The sequence below is a fragment of the Cupressus sempervirens genome, chromosome 10 (genome assembly GCF_028749045.1).
Source record: "Cupressus sempervirens isolate cs-2001-9-10 chromosome 10, ASM2874904v1, whole genome shotgun sequence".
Taxonomy (NCBI): Eukaryota; Viridiplantae; Streptophyta; class Pinopsida; order Cupressales; family Cupressaceae; genus Cupressus; species Cupressus sempervirens.
The window spans coordinates 583,915,975-583,940,385 of record NC_143127.1 but is presented as its reverse complement, the minus strand read 5'-3'; the positions used below and the strand labels follow the sequence as shown (position 1 = coordinate 583,940,385).

The 24,411-nt window shown below is 37.3% G+C and overlaps 1 protein-coding gene across 2 annotated transcripts in view; it reads left to right on the top strand.

The window, feature by feature from the left end:
- LOC149535215 (epoxide hydrolase 3-like) overlaps positions 1 to 24,411 on the top strand; it is a 63,041-nt gene that overhangs the window by 20,316 nt on the left and 18,314 nt on the right. For both annotated transcript variants that reach the window (XM_089807781.1, XM_089807782.1), the window contains exon 3: positions 22,979 to 23,161. In XM_089807781.1, coding sequence (XP_089663907.1) covers positions 22,979 to 23,161 — 183 coding nt within the window. The remainder of the gene's footprint in view (positions 1 to 22,978; positions 23,162 to 24,411) is intronic.

Here is a 24,411-nt window from a genome sequence, read left to right as displayed (position 1 = left end):
AAGGAGAATCCAAATTGGGATGAATACAAGAAGTTTGGATTGCCTATAGATGCTCACGTCCACTCTTAGTCTGCAACTTGGTATGAAAAACGATCCTGCTAGGGCTTGCACGATCCTCAACGAAACCAAAAATGCTTCCAGCTGGTGCGAGTACTAGTCCATCAGCATATGCAGCAGCTTAAGGAATGACACAAGATGTATTTCTAGTTGGTCAACACGTTGGTACAAGAAGATGATTCTTCAACATCCAAAATGATTGCAGATGTTCCTATAACCGCAAATTATTATCTTTATAGCTTCCTTGATGAGAATTGAGCCCCTTTTCTTATTAGCTTACTCCCAAATATGCAACTCACCAAAGATTTTTCAATGGAATGCCTAGATATCCTGACTCTGCATCTCAACAAAAGGAAAGATGTTAACCAAAAGGATAGACATGCTCAAAGCCCTTAGAATAGTTAAACCTTCACAAGTTCTCTGTGTTTTCAGAATCATTTTTCTGACATTTCAATATCATATTTTGCATGCCCCAAAATGCTAACCCCCAACAACATATATAATCCTTATAGGAAGTTAATGCCCATGAACTTAACAATGTGGGATAAGAAATATGCATTATTCTAACATTATTTCATGTAATGAGTGCCCATGTACTTCACTTGAAAAGGGGTTGTTTAGTCTTTCAATATTTCTTATTAACTTATTAAGTGATCTAGGAAAATGATATAATATTTAATTTTACAAGTCAATTTATAACAACTATTTTGAGCTTTAGAATAATATAGCAAACAAATTCACAACCCTGTGAATAGTAGCTCATCGGAAGGGGCTTGACAAAATGCATCACCTCCCATTAGTGAAAAGATGAAAGCATCATATCCTTGTTGACTTACTAAAAATAGTAAGACTCCTCACATTTGCATCAAATGAGCTCCATTTGGCTTGAAACTAGATTTGATTAGTGTAAATAATCTCAAGGTCCCTCTAAAGTCCTAGTTAGCCCTCAAGACCATGACATATTGGGCTAATGTCAAGTCACATCTTGTCTAGCTAAAAACAGGGCATTAAAATCTGGCCCCCTTGAAATTGCTCCCTTGAAATTGCTTGTCCTCAAGCAATCTTAACTTTGGATATTGCAAGATGTCCTCACTCTCTCATGTAGCATCCTCACTCGATAAATTCTTCCACTACACCAGGAACTCCTTGATAGTGCTACTCTGAAGCATACACTTTGTGGTATCCAAGATGGCTATAGGAATCAATACCAACTTTTCCTCATCATTGAGGGGAGGCAACTTTGTTGAAGGCACCACATTGTATCCCAATGCCTTTTTGAGGCATGCCACATGAAATACATTATGTATCTTGCCGTCCGTTGACAACTATAACTCATAGGCCACTTCCCCAAATCTCCTAATTACTCTGAAAGGTCCATAGTATTGAGGCTCCAAGTTTTCTGCACTACTCCTCATAAGAGACGACTGCCTATATGGTTGCAGCATGAGGTAAACTATATCACTCACCTCAAATGACCACTCTACTTTGTGCTGATTTGCATGCTGTTTCTATTGGTTTCGTGCCTTCTGCATATTTTCCTTCAACGATCTCATGATATCTTGATCCTCTTGCAATAAATCTTTTGCACCAGGTACCCTGATATTGTTGAACAATAGATCTAGGAAACTGGGAGCATCATATCATAGAGAGCCATGAATGGTGTCATTTGAATAGACATCTGGGATGTAGGGTTGTAGTAGTACTCAACGTGGTGTATCCACTTCACCCATGCCTTTTGTTGCCCTGCTATATAATTACAGATATCCTCAACCCATTTATTAACTATTTTTGTCTACCCATAGGTTTGAGGGTGGTAGCTAGCACTCGGGATAAGCTCTGTCCCACACAACCATAAAAGCTCCTGCTATAAAAGACTCATGAACCTAATATCTCAATCACTGATAATATTTTGCAGCAACCAATGCAACCTGAATATCTTTACGAAGAATAACTCTGCTACTTGAATTGTAGTATAAGGATGCAATGGCAAAGACGTGAGAAAACTTAGTTAATTGATCTACCACCACAAAAATGCAATCCCTGCCTTGGACCTTAGGTAGGTCCATGATAAAATCCATCGACACATTGTCCCACATGGGTAGGGGTTGCCACAGCCCACTTGGGAATGAGCACTCGTGTTTATTTTGCTGGCACACTGGGCACTCTTACATGTACATTTGTTTTGAGCCCCTTCCATGTGAGCCACACTCTCACCTGCTTGTAAGTTTCAAAATATTCCTGATGTCTTACCGTAGGTGAGTCATGAAAAATTGTTAGAATTTTCTGCTTAATAGCAGATCCTAGCACCACTAAAATCCCATCCTTGTATATGATCAAATCACTAACCACTAAATACCTCTCATCTTGCATAGTGCCATTAATCCTTTGCATACTCTGAAAAATCAACTCTCTTCAATCATCTAATATCACTCCTAAAGTGCACAAGTGAGGTGTTCAGGATAAGGCGTCAATAACAATGTTTTTCTTCTCTTTGATGAAAATTATGTCAAAGTCATAAGCCTGTAATTTATTGACTTTCTTTTGTTGCTTGCCATTCAATTCTTTCTGCCCAAGAAAATGTTTCAGACTTATGTGATCCATATTTACTATGAATTTTCTGCCCACCAAATACTATCTAAATTTAGCCAATGCATGCATTATGGCTGACATTTCCTTGTCATATATGATATAACTCCTCTCGGCACCTCTCAACTTTTTGTTATCAAATGCAATAGGGTGCTTATCCTGCATTAAGACTGCCCCTACCCCATCTCTTGAAGCATTGCAATGTAACTCAAATGTTTTGTTGAAGTCTAGAGTCACTAAAACCGGGTAAGTCCTCATCAATTCCTTGAACTTATCAAAACACTGTTGAGCTCTATCTACCCACTCAAATGCATCACTTTAATTAAGTCTTGAGAGAAGTTGCAAATTGTGAATATCGCTTCAGGAAACAATAGACCCATGAAGCTTTTGAGATGTGAAAGACTTCTAGGTGGCAGCCGATCCATAATAGCCTCGACTTTATCCAAATCCACATGAACACCCTCAACGCTGATAATATGCTCCCAAGTATAACAATTCAACCATCCCAAATTCACATTTTGACATTTTAGCATACAAGGACTCCCTTGTAATGTTCACGTCATAAAATAAATAATTAATCAAACTTTGTTTATGGGCCAATTGATTTAGTCTTTCTTAGACCCATTTTTATTTAATTGATTCTATAGGTGTGGCCATTGGCTATATTTGTAAACTCTCGGGAAGTTCCTCCAAAGGGTATTTAAGCACAACATGTAGGTAGTAGTTGGTATGCGATTTGGATTATTCTTCTTTGTAGTGCGAATTCTGTTAAGATTATAGCTATAGTCCGATTGATTTAATCTTAAGATACAATGCTGATATATATACTACAAACACACATTTTATATATAATACATACGTTATATTGTGATTTATATTGTTAATATATATTAACTAATAATGACTAATCATAGAGACATGTCTCCTACTCTTATAAGAGATTAGGATCTGCATTTGAAAAATATCAATCAATGGCAATATAATTACATTTGCAAAAAGCGATCCATGTAAATTAACATGGTATCAGAGCTAGATTGCAAATGATTAAAATAAAATTGCAAATACACTTCATGATTTATCATTCTAAATAGATAGTAAGATAGACCACAGATTGAAAGATTGAATGAGAAACCTTATGCTGGTAACATCCCAATTTATTGGCTTTGTGAGAAACACAGTTCGGTGATTTTGTAAATGACATCCAAGTCGTTCTTGATCTTAAGAAGTGGGGAATCAATCTGGCCTTATTTGTTTTCTTTTTCATAGTTTTGATGGTCTTGCCCAAAAAACATTGAAGTGCAACATTGGAGCGTGTTCTCCAAACAATAATAATGATTCTTTTGTAATTTCTGAAATTGATCTTGCTTTACGCACTCAAATTCCATAATATCATATGATGGAATGAGGTCAATTTTGAATGTTGTGAGCTCAATGTTGATGGGTTGATGGTAATGAATGGATCTAGGTAATATTTACACAACTAATTTTTGGAGTAATTACTGATGATACCATAATGTTTGGGTCTATCCGTAATGATAAAGACATGGAAGAACTAGGCTTTCAATTCAGAAATAAGACTTGTCAAAACTTTTCAACCTTTTATTGTCTTTACCACAGATTTCAATTGTGTAGCATTAAAACACCAGTCAGACACTTTTTTTTTCTTCCCAAGATTGTTATATTACACACCTATATGGAGGTATGATGAGGAATTTGCTTGCGTTGGAGTTTAATGATGCCAATCGGCAGAAACATGTGACAATACGTGGAGTTGATGGACTGCCTGATTGACATGCTAGAGTACGTTGGTCTGCTTTGAAAAAGTCATGTGATTGATAGGTACAGTATGATGATCAGTGATGGGTACGTGGCAAAGATGTGAGACGACATGGTGAAGCCGATGTTTTTCGTAGGGTTTCTGGAGCATGCGCAGGAGGTGAAAGTTGGAATCAGGGAAATCCAAATCAAGAATTATTATAAGAATAAGATAAAACTGCATGGGCAGAGTTTCATGGGGAACATCCGTCAAGATTGTGGAAGGCATTGGCGTTGTTCACTACGATTCTTATGGTTGGCCTCACCATAGCACAGACATACTGTGCTTTTGCTCATTGCGAGAAGATATCCTAACGATGAACCCTTGATATCTTGTAGGCTTTAGTACCGTTTAGAATAGAATTTGGCCGTAACCATGGTGAAGAAGCAATTGGACTTGTTGACAACTCTAGATTAAAAAAAAGAAAAAAAGACAATCTTACCATTTCATATAAATTGAGATATCCAAAATAGAATCTTTTCTACATCACAATTGTCACCAAACCGCCCAAACGATTATATTATCTCAGAAATAATTTGTCAGGGTTATCCCAAATTATTCACAAGGAATATATATTTAGTTTTATGGAGTGTGGGAGTTATTTATCAAGCCAGTGCAAAACCCCCTTCATCTTCCTCCCACATTGACATGTTAGTCAATGAAGGTTGGGGAGAAAGATATGGCTGATTACTAGAGATAGACACCCCTTGATGAAAAACATTATCGTCGCCTCTCTCCCTTCCAACTCCTCAAATGTGTTGATAAGCATGTAGTCTCCCATGTCAGACATTTATGACTCAGATAACACTGCTTCGCATATGAGATCAGATATAAATTATCACAATGGAAAGATATAAGACTGCTTGGCCATAGAGGTGGGATATTCCATGATTGATAAGTGATCTTTTCTCTAGATGATTTCCTTCACTCACAATTACAGTTGAAGAAGTAATTTTCTAGAGAGAAGTAAGTGATACCATGTTACAAGTTGATCAGTGTTTAGATATTCGAAGATTGCGATGATGCGCTGCTTCCAGGTTCCATAATTGCGACTATTGAATTTGGAATTATGTTCGAGCAGAATATTTGTCAGAGATGCCATGGCACGTTTTCCAATGAAAACTGTGAAAATCTGTGAAGGCACGTTCTTCGAGGCAAAAATACGAAAGACCCAGAAGAATCAGAGAATGACTCAAAAGAGAGCTTGAAAAACCCAGAAGGAATTTGCTGTCGTTTTTTGGATCCGTTGGCTTGGAAATCGAGGCACAAAAATCGAGGCACCCAGAAAAAACGGACGACAACCCAGTTGAGCTCTCGATAAACCCACCAAGAAGAGTTGGCAAATTAACGGATTTCCGGATGATTGATTGATTAACAGAGGAACAAATGTGTTCCTTATAAAGAATTACAAGGACGTTGTTTTTAAAAGAAACAACATAGACTGAAGACGGAATTAGAAACAAAACTAGAGACAGGATAGGAAACATTCCTATCTGGACTGAAGAAAAAAGAGACGGGATAGGAAACATTCCTATCTAGATTGAAAGACGGACTACAGACAAGTAGTTGACTATTATAGAAAGTATAAGATATTATCTTAATACCCTCCCTTAATGGTCAATGTACGAATGTCGGAACATTCTGTGATAACTGAGACCCTCTCTTGATCTACAGAATGCTGAAACCAAGAAGCTTTGCCAGAAGAGTGCTATGACTCAAAATAAGTTGCATTTACAAAACTTCGTTTTTGTGGAAAAAATGGTAAAACCCAGAATCTCACACAACCTTGCGTATTACAGACAACTTGAAATGATTTTTGAGGAGAAAATCAACAAACCCAGAATCTCACACAACCTTGCGTATTATAGACAACTTGAAATGATTTTTGAGGAGAAAATCAACAAACCCAGAATCTCACGCAACCTTGCATATTACAGACAACTTGAAATGATTTTTGAGGAGAAAATCAACAAACCCATTCCTATCTGCAAACAAAATATTTTTTCGACCCCAAAAATTAAGGTTTCGAAAAAAAACGGCCCTAGCTGAAAAAAGCTTGAAAAAACTTCAGATTCTTGATAAAAAATGGCAGATTTTTCTTCAAGGATCGATGTGCATGGACGAATGGGGCTAGAGTGTGCTGAACAAACACAGGCAGACCCGAGTTCGGGAATTTCTCTAGGCCGAAAACCCTAAGCGGGTTTTAGAGAAATTCAACAGAAATAATTTTGAAAAAATTTAAGCAAATAATTTCACGAAGAAATTATAAATTTTTTCGAAAAAATTTAAGTAATAGCTCTGATACCATGTTACAAGATTCAAGAAGAGTTGGCAAATTAACGGATTTCCGGATGATTGATTGATTAACAGAGGAACAAATGTGTTCCTTATAAAGAATTACAAGGACGTTGTTTTTAAAAGAAACAACGTAGACTGAAGACGGAATTAGAAACAAAACTAGAGACAGGATAGGAAACATTCCTATCTGGACTGAAGAAAAAAGAGACGGGATAGGAAACATTCCTATCTAGACTGAAAGACGGACTACAGAGAAGTAGTTGACTATTATAGAAAGTATAAGATATTATCTTAATAGTTAGATCATATGAATCTAGACATTATATGAAAACATAGAAATAATAAAACATATATTTCCAAGAAGTGTGTGGCATTAATTAATGAACCTCCAAAGAAGCATATAGAGCTTATACTAGGTTGCTTAAGTATGCAAAAAACTGAATAATGATCAATATTAGGAGGTAGACTATAGTCACTAATTCATTAAATATGGCCTTTCCTTATGCTTGGAGATAACTTCATCATATAAAGTTTACAATAAAACATTTTCCTCCTAACTATTGCACAGACTATAAGTGCTAAGAAAAGAATCACTAAGGGAAGAGAAGCACGAAGTGGAAACGTTAAGAGTTCAAATTTGTGACATCATGCTCTAGCATTAAGATAGATTAAAAATTAATTAATAGTAATTAAAAGACCCCTATATAAAAATTTAAAAAAAAAGAAAAATGATTTCCAATGTCGAGTCATATGAGACACCCTTTCAGTGGTGACGACTATTATGAGAGCATTGGGTCCTACAAATATGTAAGAAACTCTGAAAAAATGACCTAAAGTTTTATGAACATCGAGGCATGAAAGAATCACCTTGTTTCATTATATTGTTCATTTTTGGACAACCAAATAAGATTTTATGTTATTATCAAGGATTGAGGAAAAGAAGTCTACATAGATGTCAATCAAAGATCTAGTATCATGAATTTTTTATATGATGGATAACATTAATTACAATTAGAATGGGCAAATTATCCAAATTGTATAGACATAGTTGCCAAAGCATTTGAGCCACCTATGGTCATCCTTTTGATGAACAGAGCTCTAAGTATGAGTAATAGATCCTTGTGGCATGAACACTCTAAACCAAGATATTGGTATATGGCAGATGGGTTTAGAGAAATGCCGATTCTCATTTGCTTCTATGAATGGTTGGATCTTCATTGGATGAAAGGAACACAGTAGAAGGAAGAAAGAAGAATTCACTAACATAGATGGAGGTTGATATCATTCATGCATGATTGTCTCTCATTAGACTTGATATTGATTTGAGAACTCTATAAAATGAACTATGTGGGAATTTTACATTGTGGGGGGTGAATGATTACCTTAACCCAATGTTTCATTTCCATTGGAGGCATTTTCTAATTTGATGCATATAGACCTTCATTAGAGCATTTATATCAAGGATGTTGATGTACAAATAAGTACACTTAATCTTTAAGAAATGAAGAATGACTCATTAGGCAACTTATGACAGCAGCTTAAAAGGATTTGTGATCAGGCTGGATAAAATGAGCAAATATCTTTGATGATTGAGATTATGAGATTCTTCTACATTAAGAGGGAGTATGACACTTATTCGAAGGCAACATAGGATCTTAGAAGATTGATACTCAGAGGGTATGTGACTGCATGATTTTGATGGGCCTACCCCAATATACATCATGAGGAAATAATGACTTATCACTAAAGGTTGAAAGATTAATATCAGATTCAAAGAGAGTTTGAGAGGCATCCTTGGGTGATGAGAGTCTCAAAGGTTGTAACTTCAGGACCTGACTTCTCAGGATCATTGTTCAGAGGGAGAAATTTTGAGATGCAATCCTTTGTGGATGATATCTTCTCTACGAGGAGCAGTTCTAAGTGAAATTCTTTGTAATGTGCTCTCCTCTATGAGAGAGAAGTTTGAGGTGAAAACCCTTGTTCCACCCTCTAGTAGCAACTATGGTGGGTCCACCCTTTGACTTGGTTCATGGTGGATATCATGTGAGTTACTACATGATGTTGTTGTGTTTATGTCATGAAAGATAACGATCTTTCATTGATGTATATATTTAGAGAGGAGCTATTGAAAGGTGATGATCTTATCAATAGCTGAACCTATTATCATAACGGACTACATTAAGTTGATGTCTTGGAGTGTCGAAAGTTATGATAGCGAATAGAAGGTAACTATCGTAAGGTGACGATTTTATCAATAATTGACCTATCTCCTAACACCAAAATGTGTTGGAGCAAGTGTTATCTTCGTTCTTTGGGCAGGATTTTGGCGGACACCTTGATAATCAACTCATCATAGTTCTTCAAGCCAAATTTTGCCAGACACCATGAAAATCAATTTGTTATGATTCTTTGCGCTAGATCTTGCCGAACACCATAACTTAAATCTAGCTTAGACCAAACTTAAGTTGGTATTCAAATCTTGTGTTATAATTGCTTTAATTCTCTCCTTTTTAAAGAAAGAGTGTTAAATTGAAGCAAATTTCATATGTAATATATGTTAATATAAATGTGTGGTGATGGATTTATGTTGATATGCGTAAAAATGTCATTCCAGGAATATCACTTTTAGATGATATATCTCCCTATGCTTGAGAGCATATTGTGTTCCATAACAAATCCTCCCTAGCTAAGAGGGAGTGTTAAGATTATAACTACAATCGAATTGATTTAATCTTAAGCTACAATGTTGATATATATACTACATACACACACACACACATATATTATATATAATACATATGTTGTATTGTGATTTATATTGTTAATATATATTAATTAATAATGATTAATCATAGAGACATGTTTGTTAATGAGACATGTCTCTTATATTTATAAGAGATTAGGATCTACATTTGAAAAAAATTAATATCAATAGCAATATAATTACATTTGCAGAAAGCGATCCATGTAAATTAACAAATTCTAGTTGGAATTCTTTGTTGTTCGCCATTTCGGAAGTGAAAGATTTTTCCTACTTGGCTATTTTAGTTTTGGTGGGATTCAACCCTCACCCTATTTCATCTTGGTATTACTTGCTCGGGTCTGGCGAATTTGTGCACTATCTTTGTTTGCGATTATTAATATTGTTCACTAAAGTTCCATCAATTCTATTGGCAACTATCTTGTTTTAGCAATTTACGTCTATTCATTGGCGTAGGAGGAATTTGCAATCCGTCACTCTCAGTCTCCATTGTATCGTCACCCATAGCCTGAACCGTATGGACCCCCTTATCTCCACCGTATGACTGTACGACCTACCCAAACCATACATCACTGCCCACACATTGTATGAACAAATTTGCTTCCCCAACTTGATCACTGCACGACTTTCTAAGGCACTTCCCAGATTTCCAACATCTCACTGTACAACCTTTGGTTATGATCGTACGACATCCTACTCCAACCATACATATTCCCACTGAGACCATACAACCTCCACAATTGTTCCATCATTCGAAATGTAGGGGAATTGAAACATTACTAGCATGAGCAACTGAGGTCGTGTAGCATGAACAACTCCATCTTGAGGCCATGTAGCACGCACAACTCCACCCTAAGGCTATTACCATGAATAACTAAGGCCGTATAGGACGGGCAACTAAGGCCGTGTAGCATGGACAAGTCCACCCTGAGGCCATGTAGCACTGACAACACCCCCCCTGAAGACGTGTAACATAGACAATTACCTTCGGGCCGAGATTGCCATTAGGCCAAGTTCACCTTTGGGACATTACAGTGTATTAGAGCTCAGGATCTTGCTAGCCTGTGGACAGTGAATGCAAGTTTATAGCCGGAGAAGAAGGAGATCCCACTTAGTTGATAGAATGGTAGATCAAGAACCCACTCCTACAGAAGTCATGGCACTATTGAGGGATCTTTCAAGGAATCAAGCACAAATCAATGACACTCACTGACTTATGGAAGAAACTCTCCGAAAACTGGTAGACAATAAAACTTCTAGGGAACAAAATGGTCATAGTTCCGACTTGGTTTCGAGAAAGGCGAACCTTCATCCATCATGCTCTCGATGTTCCATGCCAACCTTTCCAACATGGGTGGAGGTACCATGCAGAGGAAAGCAACCAACCTTTGAGGAAATTCAAGAATAGTTGAAAGGGCGCTGGAAGAATGCCAACTTGGAAGAGGATATATCCTACAAAGATTACGTAGAATTGAGAATGTGATATTTTGGAGGCGGAAATCGAGGATATTTTAACAATGATCTTAGAAGAAAGTTGAGTAAAATAAATTTGTCACCATTTGACGGATCTGGATCCATATCTGTGCAAGCATGGGTAATAAAGGCCGATACTTACTTCCATCTTAATCCAATGCCAGAAGAAGAAACAATTAAAGTTGCAGCACTCCACTCGGGGGGAGTGGTGCATGAATGGTGGCATTATGGCACTATCATGCTGGGGTATGACCAAGTCAATACTTATGCATAATTCACTGAAAGATTGATAGATCGGTTTGATGGTAAAGATGCAGAGCTTAATTTTAAAGAGTTGGCATAATTGAGGCAAATTGGATCCGTCGACTAGTACACCACAAAATTTCAAAAACTCTCTGTTTTGGTCACAAACATTTCTGAAAGGAGATGGATAGTGCTCTTCATAGACGAATTTATAGAGTCGTTGATGGGTTGGGTAAAAGGTTTCAATCCTGCCACCTTTTCAGAGGCTATAAAAAGGCACGAAGCATGGCATCATAATCAACATCATCTTCTCGAGGCTTCTCTCACTCCAAACCGCCTGTATTTCCAAGGGACAAAGATAACAAACCTTTGCCGAAGAAGCCTTCGTTGGACGAGGCTACCAGATAGGAGCTCCAAAGGAAGAAATTATATTTAAATTGCAAGGAATTGTGGGAACCTGGGCACAGATGCCTTGGTAAAGGGAAAATACACTCCATCAAAGTCATGTTTGATGACGAGGATGATCAAGAGAATCTATCCATAGAGGACGATCATCCCCACGAAGACTCCAAAATGGTGAATTTGAATTGTATGGAGTTGATCGCTGCATTGGTATGGCGTGGAGGAGCCGTCGCCTTGGCTGGGAGTTCGAGATGTATGGTATTCTGAGTACGGGGAACCCTTCAAGGATAGAGGGTGCAATGTCCCCATTTTTAGCAGGTTCCTGTAGTTGGTTAGGTTAGTGCACCATTGCGATCCTTGTGAACTGACAACAGGATTTGAGGGTCTTAGTTGCGTGGTTATAGGCTTTCCAGTAGCCTATTGTGTGTTTTGGCTCCGTTTGAGGGACTTACTATTTATAGTAAGTCAATTTGTTGGTTCCGATGAGCTCAGTTGAGTTAGAGGAGTTGGAGGATGCTCTCAATTTTTATTTCGGGCTTTCGGATTGGGCTCCAAGAATCTTGGAGGGAGTGTCTATTTATAGTAAGTCACCCCTTTAGGTTCATTCATCGTCTTTCATCATTAGGATCACTTTGGTGTTGTCAGACTTCGATTCTGATGCTTCTTCAATTGTTTTTGCAAGACAAGTGAATTATTATTATTAATCATCTAAATATACTGAGGTTGTTATTTTTGTTAGTATTGTTGGTTGGTCACCTCAGTATCATAGCTTGTTGGAACTAGGACAAAAAGTTTTAAATCATTGGGGAACAAGAAATAGTGGCTTTACATGTCAAAATTTGAGGTTATGGTGGAAAAGGTCATTTTTCAAAGCCAAAAGTAATTAATAAATGAGTTTATAATGGCACTTTATTATGTTTTAATGTTGTGTGTGGGAAGCTTCTTAAGTGAAGTTCATTTGGGAAACTTTGTGCCATTTGGAGATTATAAATATGAGCCCATTTGATGAGTAAAGCATCTGATTGATTATTTTCTTTTGTTGCTTGCGAAAAGTTTTTGAGTTTGTCGATTTCTTTGCCCTTGCTGAAGTATAAGGGATTGGAATTAAGAAGTGCCTGGTAATTCACAGCTGAGGTATTGTGAATTAATTCTAAGAATTGTCTTAATTAAATTATAGTATTTCCCGACTATTATGTTCTGTACTTGGGAATTTCATTGTGGCTGGAGAATTTGTGATTTGGAACACCATTATTGTCCACTGTTTGGTGTGGTTAAAGAGGAATGTACTGTGGCTGTCATCCTTGTATTTGGCAACGATTTCAAACTTCATGGAAGGCTGCAATCAATTATTGAGGGGCAGCAATCAGGTTTTAGAGCACTTGTAATTATAAGTGAGGAGCATGTATTTCTTAACCAGCGAGTAAATTGGATTATTTCGTGAGAGCTGTAATCCATATTTCATCTGTTAGAAGTTAATTTCCAAGTTCATTATTGCATTCTTGTAAATTTCCAGAAGGCAATTTTTAAATTGGATATTAGTAGTATTGCCATCAATTATAGAATTACTTCTGAATTGTTTAGTGGTGTTCATTTGTCCAAATTGATAAAGACTTAATTAAAATTGTGAGCAGTTAGCTGTGAATATAAAGAATTATTTATTGAGTGATAATAATTTGCCTTCCAAATGTTTGACAAAATATCAAACTATTGATTAGCAAAAGCAAATTGATGTTTGTTAAGGATATACCTTGTTGAGGGTTTTTACAAAGGGTCATTGTGATGCTCGATAGCGGAGCCACTCTAAACTTCATAAACTCATCCTTGGTGAAAAAAAGAGGTCTACTTATAGAGATGCACGTAGGATTCTAGGTCGTCATCGGAGGAACACTTATACCCTGCACGCACCTTGTTCCCCAACTAAGTATCATCATGGCTAATCGCACTGTGATGGAGGATTTCTTTATAGTGGACTTGGATGATATGGAGGTTATTTTGGGCATATAGTGGATGGGGACACTAGATGAATAAACAAAGTTTCAAGCGGATGGACTTCACTTTTTTTGTTGATGGAAAGAAGGCTATTCTTCGCGGGGTGGCCAATGAGGGACCGAAGGAAGTTTTGGCACAGTGGATGGAGGCCATTTTTCGGCATGATGACATTGCATTGGCTGCACTTTGTTTCGTTTTGGTAAAACCTATAAAAGGACAATGGACACCCCACCGGAATGATGATCTTTAGAATATCTTGAGTACCCATGATAAAGTTTATGTAGACATTCCTCCTGGCATATGCCCCCATCGTGGGTTCAAGCATACCATTGAGTTGGAGGTTGGCGCCAAACCAGTTATCACCATGCCATACCGACACCCCAAAAAAATCAAAAATGAGATCGAGAAGACAATTCAGGAGCTTCTTGAGAAAAGATGGATCCGTCCCAGCTCTAGCCCTTTTGCATCATCAGTAGTATTGGTAAAAAAGAAGGATGGGACGATGCGTATGTGTGTGGACTACAGTGTGCTGAATAAGAAGACAATAAAAAATAGATGCCCTATTCCCAGGAGTGATAAATTAGTGGATGAGCTGCATGGTGTGGTTTATTTTTCTAGAATAGATCTTCATTCTCGATACCATCAGACTCCCATGCGGGAAGAAGATGTGGAGAAGATGGCTTTTTGTTGTCACTACGACCATTACGAGTTCTTGGTCGTGCCATTCGGATTAATGAATGCACTAGCTACTTTTTTAGTCTTGCATGAATCACATCTTCAACAAACTGTTGTATAAGTACTTGCTGGTATTTTTTGATGATATCCTTATTTACAACAAAACTTGGGAAGAACACCTGAGACATTTGGATGAAGTCTTAGGGATCATGAAGGCTCAATCTTTGTTTGCCAAGCAATCCAATTGTGAATTTGGGATGACAAAAATATTGTACCTAGGGCACGTTGTCAGTAACTATAGAGTGCAGGTCCACCAGGAGAAGACTCAAGCTATCCTGGATTGGCCCCTACCAAAATCGCTCTCTAAGTTGTGAGGGTTCTTGGGATTGTGCAGTTATTACCAGAGGTTTGTAAACGATTTCTCTCAGCTCAGTGCACAATTGACAGATTTGACCAAGAAAGGTTCCTTCCAGTGGAATCAAAGAGCGCAACACACTTTTGATAAGTTAAAAGAAGCAATGAGCACTTGCTTGGTTCTCACCTTACTTGACTTCACTCAACCATTTATTCTGGAGTGTGATGCATTTGGAGGACATTGGCGCGATATTGATGCAAGATAGACACCCCATAGCCTATGAGAGCCGAAAGCTTACACAAGTAGAGCATCTATATTACATCAATAACAAATAAATGTTGGCCATCGTGCATGCACTGACCAAGTTCCGACAATATCTGGTGGGTGTCAAGTTTTTCGTTCATACCGATCATAATAGTTTGAGATATTTTTTGGAGCAATAGGATTTGAACAAGAGGCAACAAAAATGGGTAAGTAAGATTCAGGCTTTTGATTGCGACATTGAATATGTGAAGGGAAAGAACAATGTGGTTGCAAATGGTTTGTCAAGAAAACCTGCCATCTGCTTATTGTCTTAGATTTCAGCTGATTGGAAAGCACACTTATTGGTGGAATATTCCAAAAACACATTTGCATGTAAGCTAATGGATGGTGACACTTAGGATGATCAATACAAGGTGGTGGATGACATCATTTACTATAAGGATCGGATATACTTAGTGCCTGAGTCCAAATTGAAGCAAAAAATCCTGAAGGAAATACATGCCTCACCCTTGGCCGGGCACCTTGGGTTTCTCAAAACATACAGACAGCTCAAGGAGAGGTTTTAATTGAAGGGACTTAAAGGAGATGTATTGCGGTACGTACGGGAATGTGCAATTTGTTAGCAAAAAAATCCGAACACACTTTACCTGCTAGGTTACTGCAACCTTGCCTATACTAGAATAGAAGTGGGAAAGCATCTCTATGGACTTCATCAACGAACTTCGTAAGGTAAATGAGAAGGATTGTATCTTTGTGGTGGTTGACAGATTGACGAAGTATGCACACTTCTTTGCCATCTCCTTAGATTTCTAGGCCGCGTAGGTAGTCGACTTATTCTTTAGAGAAGTTTTTCGTCTACACGAGTTACCTCAAAACATTGTTGGTGACAAGGATGGTCAGTTTCTCAGTATTTTCTGGACATAATTGTTTTGGTTGGCAGGAGCAAAATTGTCACCAAGTACTAGCTACCACTCTTAGACAAACAGACTGACGGAGATTGTGAACAAGTGACTGGAAGGCTACCTTCGCAACTACGTTTTGACACAACAACAGGCATGGGTCAAATGGATGCATCTAGGGGAATACTGTTACAATACCACTGGTCACATGTTCATTGGGATGACATCCTTCAAAGCACTATACGAGTATGAAACCCTTTCATTTGTCGACATGGTACTCGGTGATAGCTGTGCACCAAGGGCGAGGGACTGGCTTCAAGAAGGGAAAGACACCCTGAGATTCTTGAAGAACTTACAAAATGGATAGAATCAACAAAAGATCTAGGCCGACCAACACTGGATTGAGAGAAGTTTTGAAGTGAGAGACTTTGTCTATCTCAGACTCCATCCATATAGGTAGTCCTCATTGAAGGCAAGAGGGAAAGAAAAGTTGAAGCCATGTTTATATGGTCCTTATCGTATAGCTCACTGCATCGATGAAGTTTCCTATGAATTAGAACTTCCAGAAGGAAGCCGCACCCATAACGTCTTTCGTGTCTCTTGCCTGAAGAAAGTCGTGGGACAAAGCATCGCAGTAACCACAGATCTTCTATCGCTCAATGAAGAAGAGAAGCTTGTGTTAGAACTAGCCAAGATCATTGATGTACAGGAGAAGACTTTGTGGAACTACACCCTGAGAGAATACTTGGTATGTTGGAAACACTTGCCGTTGGATGATGCGACTTGGGAAGGTGAACACATTCTGCAGCATCCGACACTGCATTTTCTTGAGGACAAACAAATTTTGGGAAGGGAGGATTGTAATGCTCTTGTCATAAAATAAACAATTAATCAAACCTTTGTTTATGGGCCGATTGATTTAGTATATCTCAGACCCATTTTTATTTAATTGATTTCGTAGTTCTGGCCGTTGGCTATATTTGTAAACCCTTAGGAAGTTCCTTCGAAGGGTATTTAAGCATGACATGTAAGTAGTAGTTGGGAGGCAATTTGGATTCTTTTTCTTTGTATTGCTAATTCCAGTCAGTATTTGTTGCCCAAGTTTCCGTTCATATCTTTTGCCTTAAGGTTTTGAGTCAAGTATCAAAGTAATGAGTTTGAGTCTAGATTGCCTATAGGATGATCTTGCTTCTCATCATTCCTTTGTGTTAACTAATGTGGGAATCATAGGAGCAATGCATCAGTCCAAAGCTAGGTGATTAGGGTTTTGAAGGGTTTTTGTTATGCTTTATCCCAATGAGAAGAAGGTCTGGATATTCTATTTATTCATATTTTCTTGTTCCTAACGATGTTGTATGCAAGGATTCATGTTGAAAAGTAGTTCTTCATGAAAGCATTCCTACAAATCTTTGAGAAACCCTAATTTTGTGATTAAGTGTTTCATTAAAGACATAATGTAGGTAAAATTGAGAAATCTTGAGCATATACAGAGTAGATACAATAGACGAGTATCGAAGACCAAGCTTGAAGACAATATATAGATCATGAGAATGAACTACATAAGATCAGTTGAATTCGATGTAGAATGAATACTTAAAAATATAGAAATGGCGAAGTACGCGGCCAAAGGTGGCAAAGACCTGAGTGAAAATCAATTTGACAAATCAAAACATGTCTGATTGTCCACATCACCAAACTAAAAAGTCAATTGAATGAAAGAATGTATGCTATTGGCCAGTTGAAAATTCAGATGTTTACCTATCATATTGGGTCCCATTCAAGCGAAAGTTAAATGCATCTCTTTGACCGTCAGATCAAAGAGGATCTACAGAGGTAGTTATGTTGCTATATAAAGATGCTCGATTGTTATTCATAGTGACATAGCGACGTGAAGGCACGTGTTTGGTGGGCCATCATCACATTTCGTGAAACACAGTCAAAGTCTAGTCACGAGGTGCCAATGAGGCAAAACAATCTGACTTTGGACAATAAAATTCTATAATCTAACTGCTACAATGTACCTAGTTGGAAAGAGGGATCCGCACCGCAAAGTAAGGAAACATAACCTCATTTTGTTATCACCATCAGATTGGAAAGAGATCCATGGTTGTCGCTATCTTGCTATATGAAGTTGCTCGATCGTTATTCTATGTGACATAGTGGCGATTTGATGCTTGGAATTGTGGGGTCAATTTTAGTTTGTGAGTCACAAAAGGTAAATGGGTTCCAGATTGGCGTACTGCGATTGGATAGATTATCTGACAGTGACAGAGGTGGGTCAGTTTTGCAAGTGCCGTCAGATCTTAAAAGATCAATGCTTCTTGCTATGTCGCTATGGAGAGATGCGTATAAGTTAGTCTTAGTGACAAAGCAACAAGGGGGACCCATGGTAGAAAATATAAAGGAAGTCATAATGTTTAAATCACGATTGTTAATTTGAGATTGACGACCAAAATTCGAAAATGCAGGGACCGTTGAAATATGAAATACATGGGTTTGGCACAAAACAACAAAAGATGAAGAAAACCGTGTTATCACAGGGTTTTCTGAAGATTGCAAGAAGCTGAAAGTCATGGAGTGTTTTCAAGAATATCTCTGATTCAGAATCATCGATGGAGAAGATGTCACTTGGTCATATTATTGGATAATGTCACATTTCATCCTCATTTTATTTTCTATTTATGACTGTTGCTTTGCCATAATTAGAAATGATAATAACAGAGTATAAATGTAACCTCATTTGATAATTCAAGGGTCGACAAACTTGACGGTGAATGAGGCTGTAATTCCATTTACTTTCTGTTGACTAGTCATGTTTTGTTGCCTTTTTCTATAGTAGTTCTACATAAAGAGTTGAAGGACAATTGTATGTGAACCTATGATAATCAGGTGGGTTCCATTTCATTTTGATGTTTGCAATGAAAGTGATTCCATTTACTTTCTTTATATATGATTCTGCATCCTCTCTTGTTCATTTCATATTATGTTAGAAGGTTTCATTGCGATTTGAAAGATAGATATGCATGAATCTATTAGTAACTTGTTGAATTCCATTTCATTAAGTCTGGTAGTCAAAGCAATTCCATTTGCTCTCATGTACATCTATTTTTCCATTTCTCCTTGCATTTGGATGATTAACACTAGATTTAGATTAAAAGTGAGAGTTAGGAATCTTATGATAATCTATTTCAGTCATTCCATTGGGTGTGATAGGTTGTCCAAAACTACTTTGCCTAAATTGTTTGTGCCTACAAACAATTTGGTTATCCTTTAGTGCTCTCAAGTTAAGAGCTTATCAGGTTAAGACTTCTGATCTCATAAAACATATTCATTGCAAATCATAGGGAGCTATACCAAATCAATTCAGAGGGCAGTGATAGAATACATACACTGACCCATTTGTTGGTGAACATCCTTTTGTTCCTCACATTTTGGGCATCTAGAGTCAAGGTAAAACCATGTTAAAAGGAGGGACAAACTGTTAACCAACAATATTCTTTGTTGTTCGCCATTTTGGAAGTCAAAGATCTTCCCTACTTTGCTATTCTGGTTTCAGTGGGATTCAACCCTCATTCTATTCTGTCTTGGTATTACTTGCTTGGGTTTGGCAAATCTGTGCACGATCTTTGTTTGCAATTATTGATATTGTTCAGTGAAGTTCCATCAATTCTATTGGCAACTATCTTGTTCTAGCAATTTACATCTGTTTATTGGCGTAGGAGGAATTGGAATCCGTCACCCTTAGTCTCCAGCACACTGTCACCCACAGTTTGAACTGTACTGACCCCTTGTATCCATTGTATGATTGTACGACCTATCCAAACCATACATCACTTACCACACATCGTACAAACAAATCTACTTCCCCAATTTGACCATTGTACGACTTTCTGATGCACTTCCTAGATTTCAAACATCTCACCGTACGACCTTTGGTTCTGGCTGTACGACATCCTACTCTAACTGTACAGCTTCCCACTGAGACCGTACGACCTCCACAATTGTTCCATCATTCGAAACGTAGGGGAACGAAAACATTACTAGCATAGGCAATTGAGGCTGTGTAGCATAGACAACTCCACCTTGAGGTTGTGTAGCATGGACAACTCCTCCCTGAGGACATGTAACATGAAAAATTGCCTTCGGCCCGAGATCGCCTTTAAACAGAGTTCACCTTTAGAACATTACATCCCTCTCTAAGATGCTCAACATGCTTCTCCCAAGTTTTGCTATAAATGAGTATGTCATCAAAGAATATCAGGACAAACATCCTCAATTGCTCTTAGAGTACCTTGTTCAAACATGAGTTGTAAATGAGGCTAATTATTTTTCTTTTCCCTTATTTTAGATAGACAGTGGCAAATGGTTGGACCCTCAACTTCAAATCTTCAAAAAAATGCCATTTGTATTTTGAGTCAATTAGGCAGTGCTTCTAGATGTGAGTGCAATTGGTCCATGTTCGAGCACATCCACTCGAAGAGGCGAAATAGGTTCTTTGTGCAGAGGTTGAATGATCTTGTCTTTGTTCATGACAACCTCTGTCTTGGGATCAAACAAATTTTAGACATCGACTCCTCCCTTATCACTCTGGAGGAGATCGATCTAGAGTCAAAGTGGCTCATTGAGGCTACCGATCCAATCTTACTACGGAGGACCTTGATTGGGCTGACGAGGCAGATATAGTGTCTATGGCTATAGCTATGGAAAAGGAGGAGGATAGAGCATGTTATGGTAGACGTGCATGCACATACACTGTCACACTAACACGCCCTCTTGATGTTGTCCATGAGTCCACCTCACATGCAGGGGCTATGGCTACTCAGTCCTCTAGGACCTACCTTAGACACCTTTGTAGCAAGCAGATAGGATACTCAAAGGTTGATATTGAGATTGCAATCAAGCTTGAGGATGAGGATGATGATGAGGATAAGGCTTTAGCACAAACTTTTTTGTTTGTTTATAGAGCTTGAGCAGATACATTTATGATTTGATGTCATTGGTTTTATGGATCTTACATACATTTATGATTTGACAACATTTATGATTTTGTATATTTGTCATATGATCCTATGTTTTCTATTTACTTCAGCTACAATTTACATTTTACATATGTGATGGATTTATCATTTGTGTTCCTTGTTTATGTATGTTATCTTCTATTTGATGATGTTATAATCTTTTCAAGTTATATTCAAAAAAGGATGCATAAAATAAATTTTAAATCAATAAAATCTCTAAATTTCAAAGGTTTTTTCATTTTTCCAAGTCGTAGCTGAGTCATAGCCGAGTCATGAGTCAACTCGGCCTTGTCGAGTCCGAGTTTGTATCCATTGATGGGATTGAAGACAATAGATATTGATTTGAAAACCATTTGAGTACACCCTTAGAGGCTTGCACTAGATGGGTGGAGTCATTGATAAAGCTACATCTAGTAGAGTCGAAGTTCATCTATAATTCCTTTCATCCAGAATTACAAGTTGTTGTAGAAGTTAAGTTTATGTTGAAGTCCAAGGTTGAAAATCAAATCATATATTTATTGCACATGATGAAGTTAAATCTTTGGAAGTACAAGCAATTGACAAGTCTTGAATGGATTAGCAATGTCCCCTTAGTTATCCAGTAAATCACATCATTTCAACTGAGCAATAGAAGGAACCTTGAAGTCATTTCATGATCTTACTTTGCAAGATTAGCATGAGAGATGACTTTATATCAAGAGAGGATTGAAAACTTCGAAACATTGACTGTTTTATTCTACTTGTTAAATTTGAATAATACTCACATCAACAGGCAAAAAGGCATTAATTTCTCTTTTTATTTCTTCCGTGGTTCCCTCACAAATCCTTGCATCATGCTTTGTGACACTTGCGAGGTGGTATTTTGAGTGGTGTTTGCTTCCATAAATTATTTTTCTCACACTTGATGCAAATTAACTTTAAGATATTATGTTTTGGTCCTTTAGAGGCATACTTTCAAGCAATATCTCTAACCCCTTTAGGATGTGTGCCTACATAACCAAATAGGCATGCGTCTGAGACACTAGTAGGCTCAAAAGTTGACTCAGATGTAAAAGAATCTCTATTTTTATTATCAATCAAATTTCAGCCTACACATGCAAATTGAAACCACAAAATTACAATTAATATTTTAATTAAAATTTAGCGAACAAAGTAAATTAGTTTAAATAATTTTTGACATAGGAATGAAAACAAGAGAGAAGTGTTAGGGTTTGGAATTTTTAGGAAAGGTTGAGATTCTTAAGAAAACAGTGAAAAAAAAAGAAAAAAATGTCAAAAGATGGTCTCAAATCTTGTTCATTACACACAAACAATTTAGAATACTTCGGAAATGCCATGATTCAATTTTTATAAATTTATAAAAAGAAAAAGAATTTGAAAACATACCAGAGAATCTGATTTGGCTTCAAAAATCCTCTTCAAGTCCACTTCCAACTCCACTCCAAATTGACTTGAGTTCTTGCAAATGACTTGAGAAAACCTTGGAAGGTTTTTTTGTGGCTTGGACAACAAAGTAAAAATCATAAAATTCAAATAAAACTTTTTGTTTGACATCTAAATGCATTATACAGCCACGGCTGAGAACTTTGCACAGCCTGACCAATTTCTCTGTAAGAAGTTGTCAAAAGCTTATGAGTTCTTGGCAACTTCTGTGCGAGAAATTTGGCAAAAAAAGCTGTAGTTTCTTGCGAGCTGAAACTTCTTGCAAGAAAGCAATTTCTCGCCAAGAAGATTGTGACTATTGCATCTATGGATAGCGTTATTGAACCACTGTTTTTTTCACAATGTAAGCATAGCAAAATAAGGATACCAAAATATTCATAGCAAAATAAACATAGCAAAAGAGGGAAGTAACAAATGGAGTCATAAGAGTTTTATTGTATTCAATATTTATATCCTATAAAGTACATTTAAAGCTTATTTGCATGTGACCCTAATGTTTCTGATCAATCATATGTACTTAATTATTGCAGAGTTTTATTAATATGAACTTCTGCATACATTTTTTAAATATGCAAAGTCCTTTTTTAACATAAAGTTGTCTGTGCTTCTTTTCTATTATTACTTTCGAGTAAAATTCTAATATTGTGAGGAGGCATTCGTTGATTTTTCCTTATTAATTAAAAAAAAAACTCTGAGCAGGTTTTTGTGGTTGGCCATGATTGGGGCTCTGTTGTTGCTTCACACTTCTGCCTTTTTCGACCAGACAGAGTTATAGCACTTATAAATTTGAGTGTCCCATATCGACCACGTGACCCTACAAGAAGTCCAGTTGAGAAGTTGAGGTCTTTTCTTGGGGAAGGCTACTATATGTGCAGATTTCAGGTATGTTTAACTTTATCCAAGAAATTCAAGTTAAAATTTGTTTCTCATAATTCAAATTTTCCTTGTTAATTTCATGCATCCAAAATTGTTTTGCCATGCACTCTCACTACTGTGCATAGATAATCAAGAGGGTAGCAAATGGAGAGATATCTCACAAGGAGAAACTATGTCTAACCATTAATGTCTGTATTAGAGAAGTAGCTATATTGAACTAAATAACTTTAGGGAAACCTTTAACTTAAAGCCTATGGAGGCAATAGAACCAATGACTGGTAATTTTGAGTGGATTATGTGGAGATTGAAACTATGTATGATGAGTAGCAGCTCTCAGCAGATAAACCCCCTTTTTAAAACATAATATAGGTTGGCACCCAAGAGCCGCAAAAAAGCTAAAAGGTATTAAGCCCAGGATTCTCATTACTTAAGTTAAACCAGATCCATATCCAGATTACATTAATATATCATAATATCAACCATACAATCACCTAATTGCATTGTTCAGTTTTTACACGAAATATAAGTCCTGGCTGACAGGTAAATTATATTGGCTGCCAACAAGTCGTATACCTTCGATTACATAACATTATTCCCATCCTCAGATTATTCCTTTGAGAAGGAAGATTCACAACAATTCACCTTCGCTGAAGTGGCCTTAGCAGACAAATTCATATTAAGAGCTGCAATAATCTTTATTAACTTGTGCAGATTTTCTTGACCATCCATAAGAGAATCAAAGTGGTCAATGTAACAGTTGTGAAAAGCCATTGCCTAGTTTTTTACACCACAGATATATTCAGAGTGCATGAGTAAACCACTCACCATGGACAACATTGATGAAGTGTTGCATACCTGTACCAGATCAAACACATTACTGCAGCCTATAGCTACTCGAGATCTGCAACAGAGATCCCATAATCTCTCAAATACCCACACATGGCTGATCATCCATATCCTTGCCCTACCTGCACATCCTGAACTACCAAATACATAGGTCTTTGTTTGTGATTCCTCATGTCAAATTTTCTGAGAAATTTTATGATACCCTGAACATGTCATCTTGGCTACCTCTGGTATTCTTCCAAATGATTCATTACACTTCCTTCTTTATGCTCTTTTTTACCTGTCCTTGCTTTTGACAGCTTTGCCCATTTTCCATCCTATTGTCTTGACTAGAGCATATGTGGAGAGTAGTGGAGCTGAAAGTCATCATGATAGGAGAGGTAGCAGCTTGGTGCATTCAAGTGAATGCC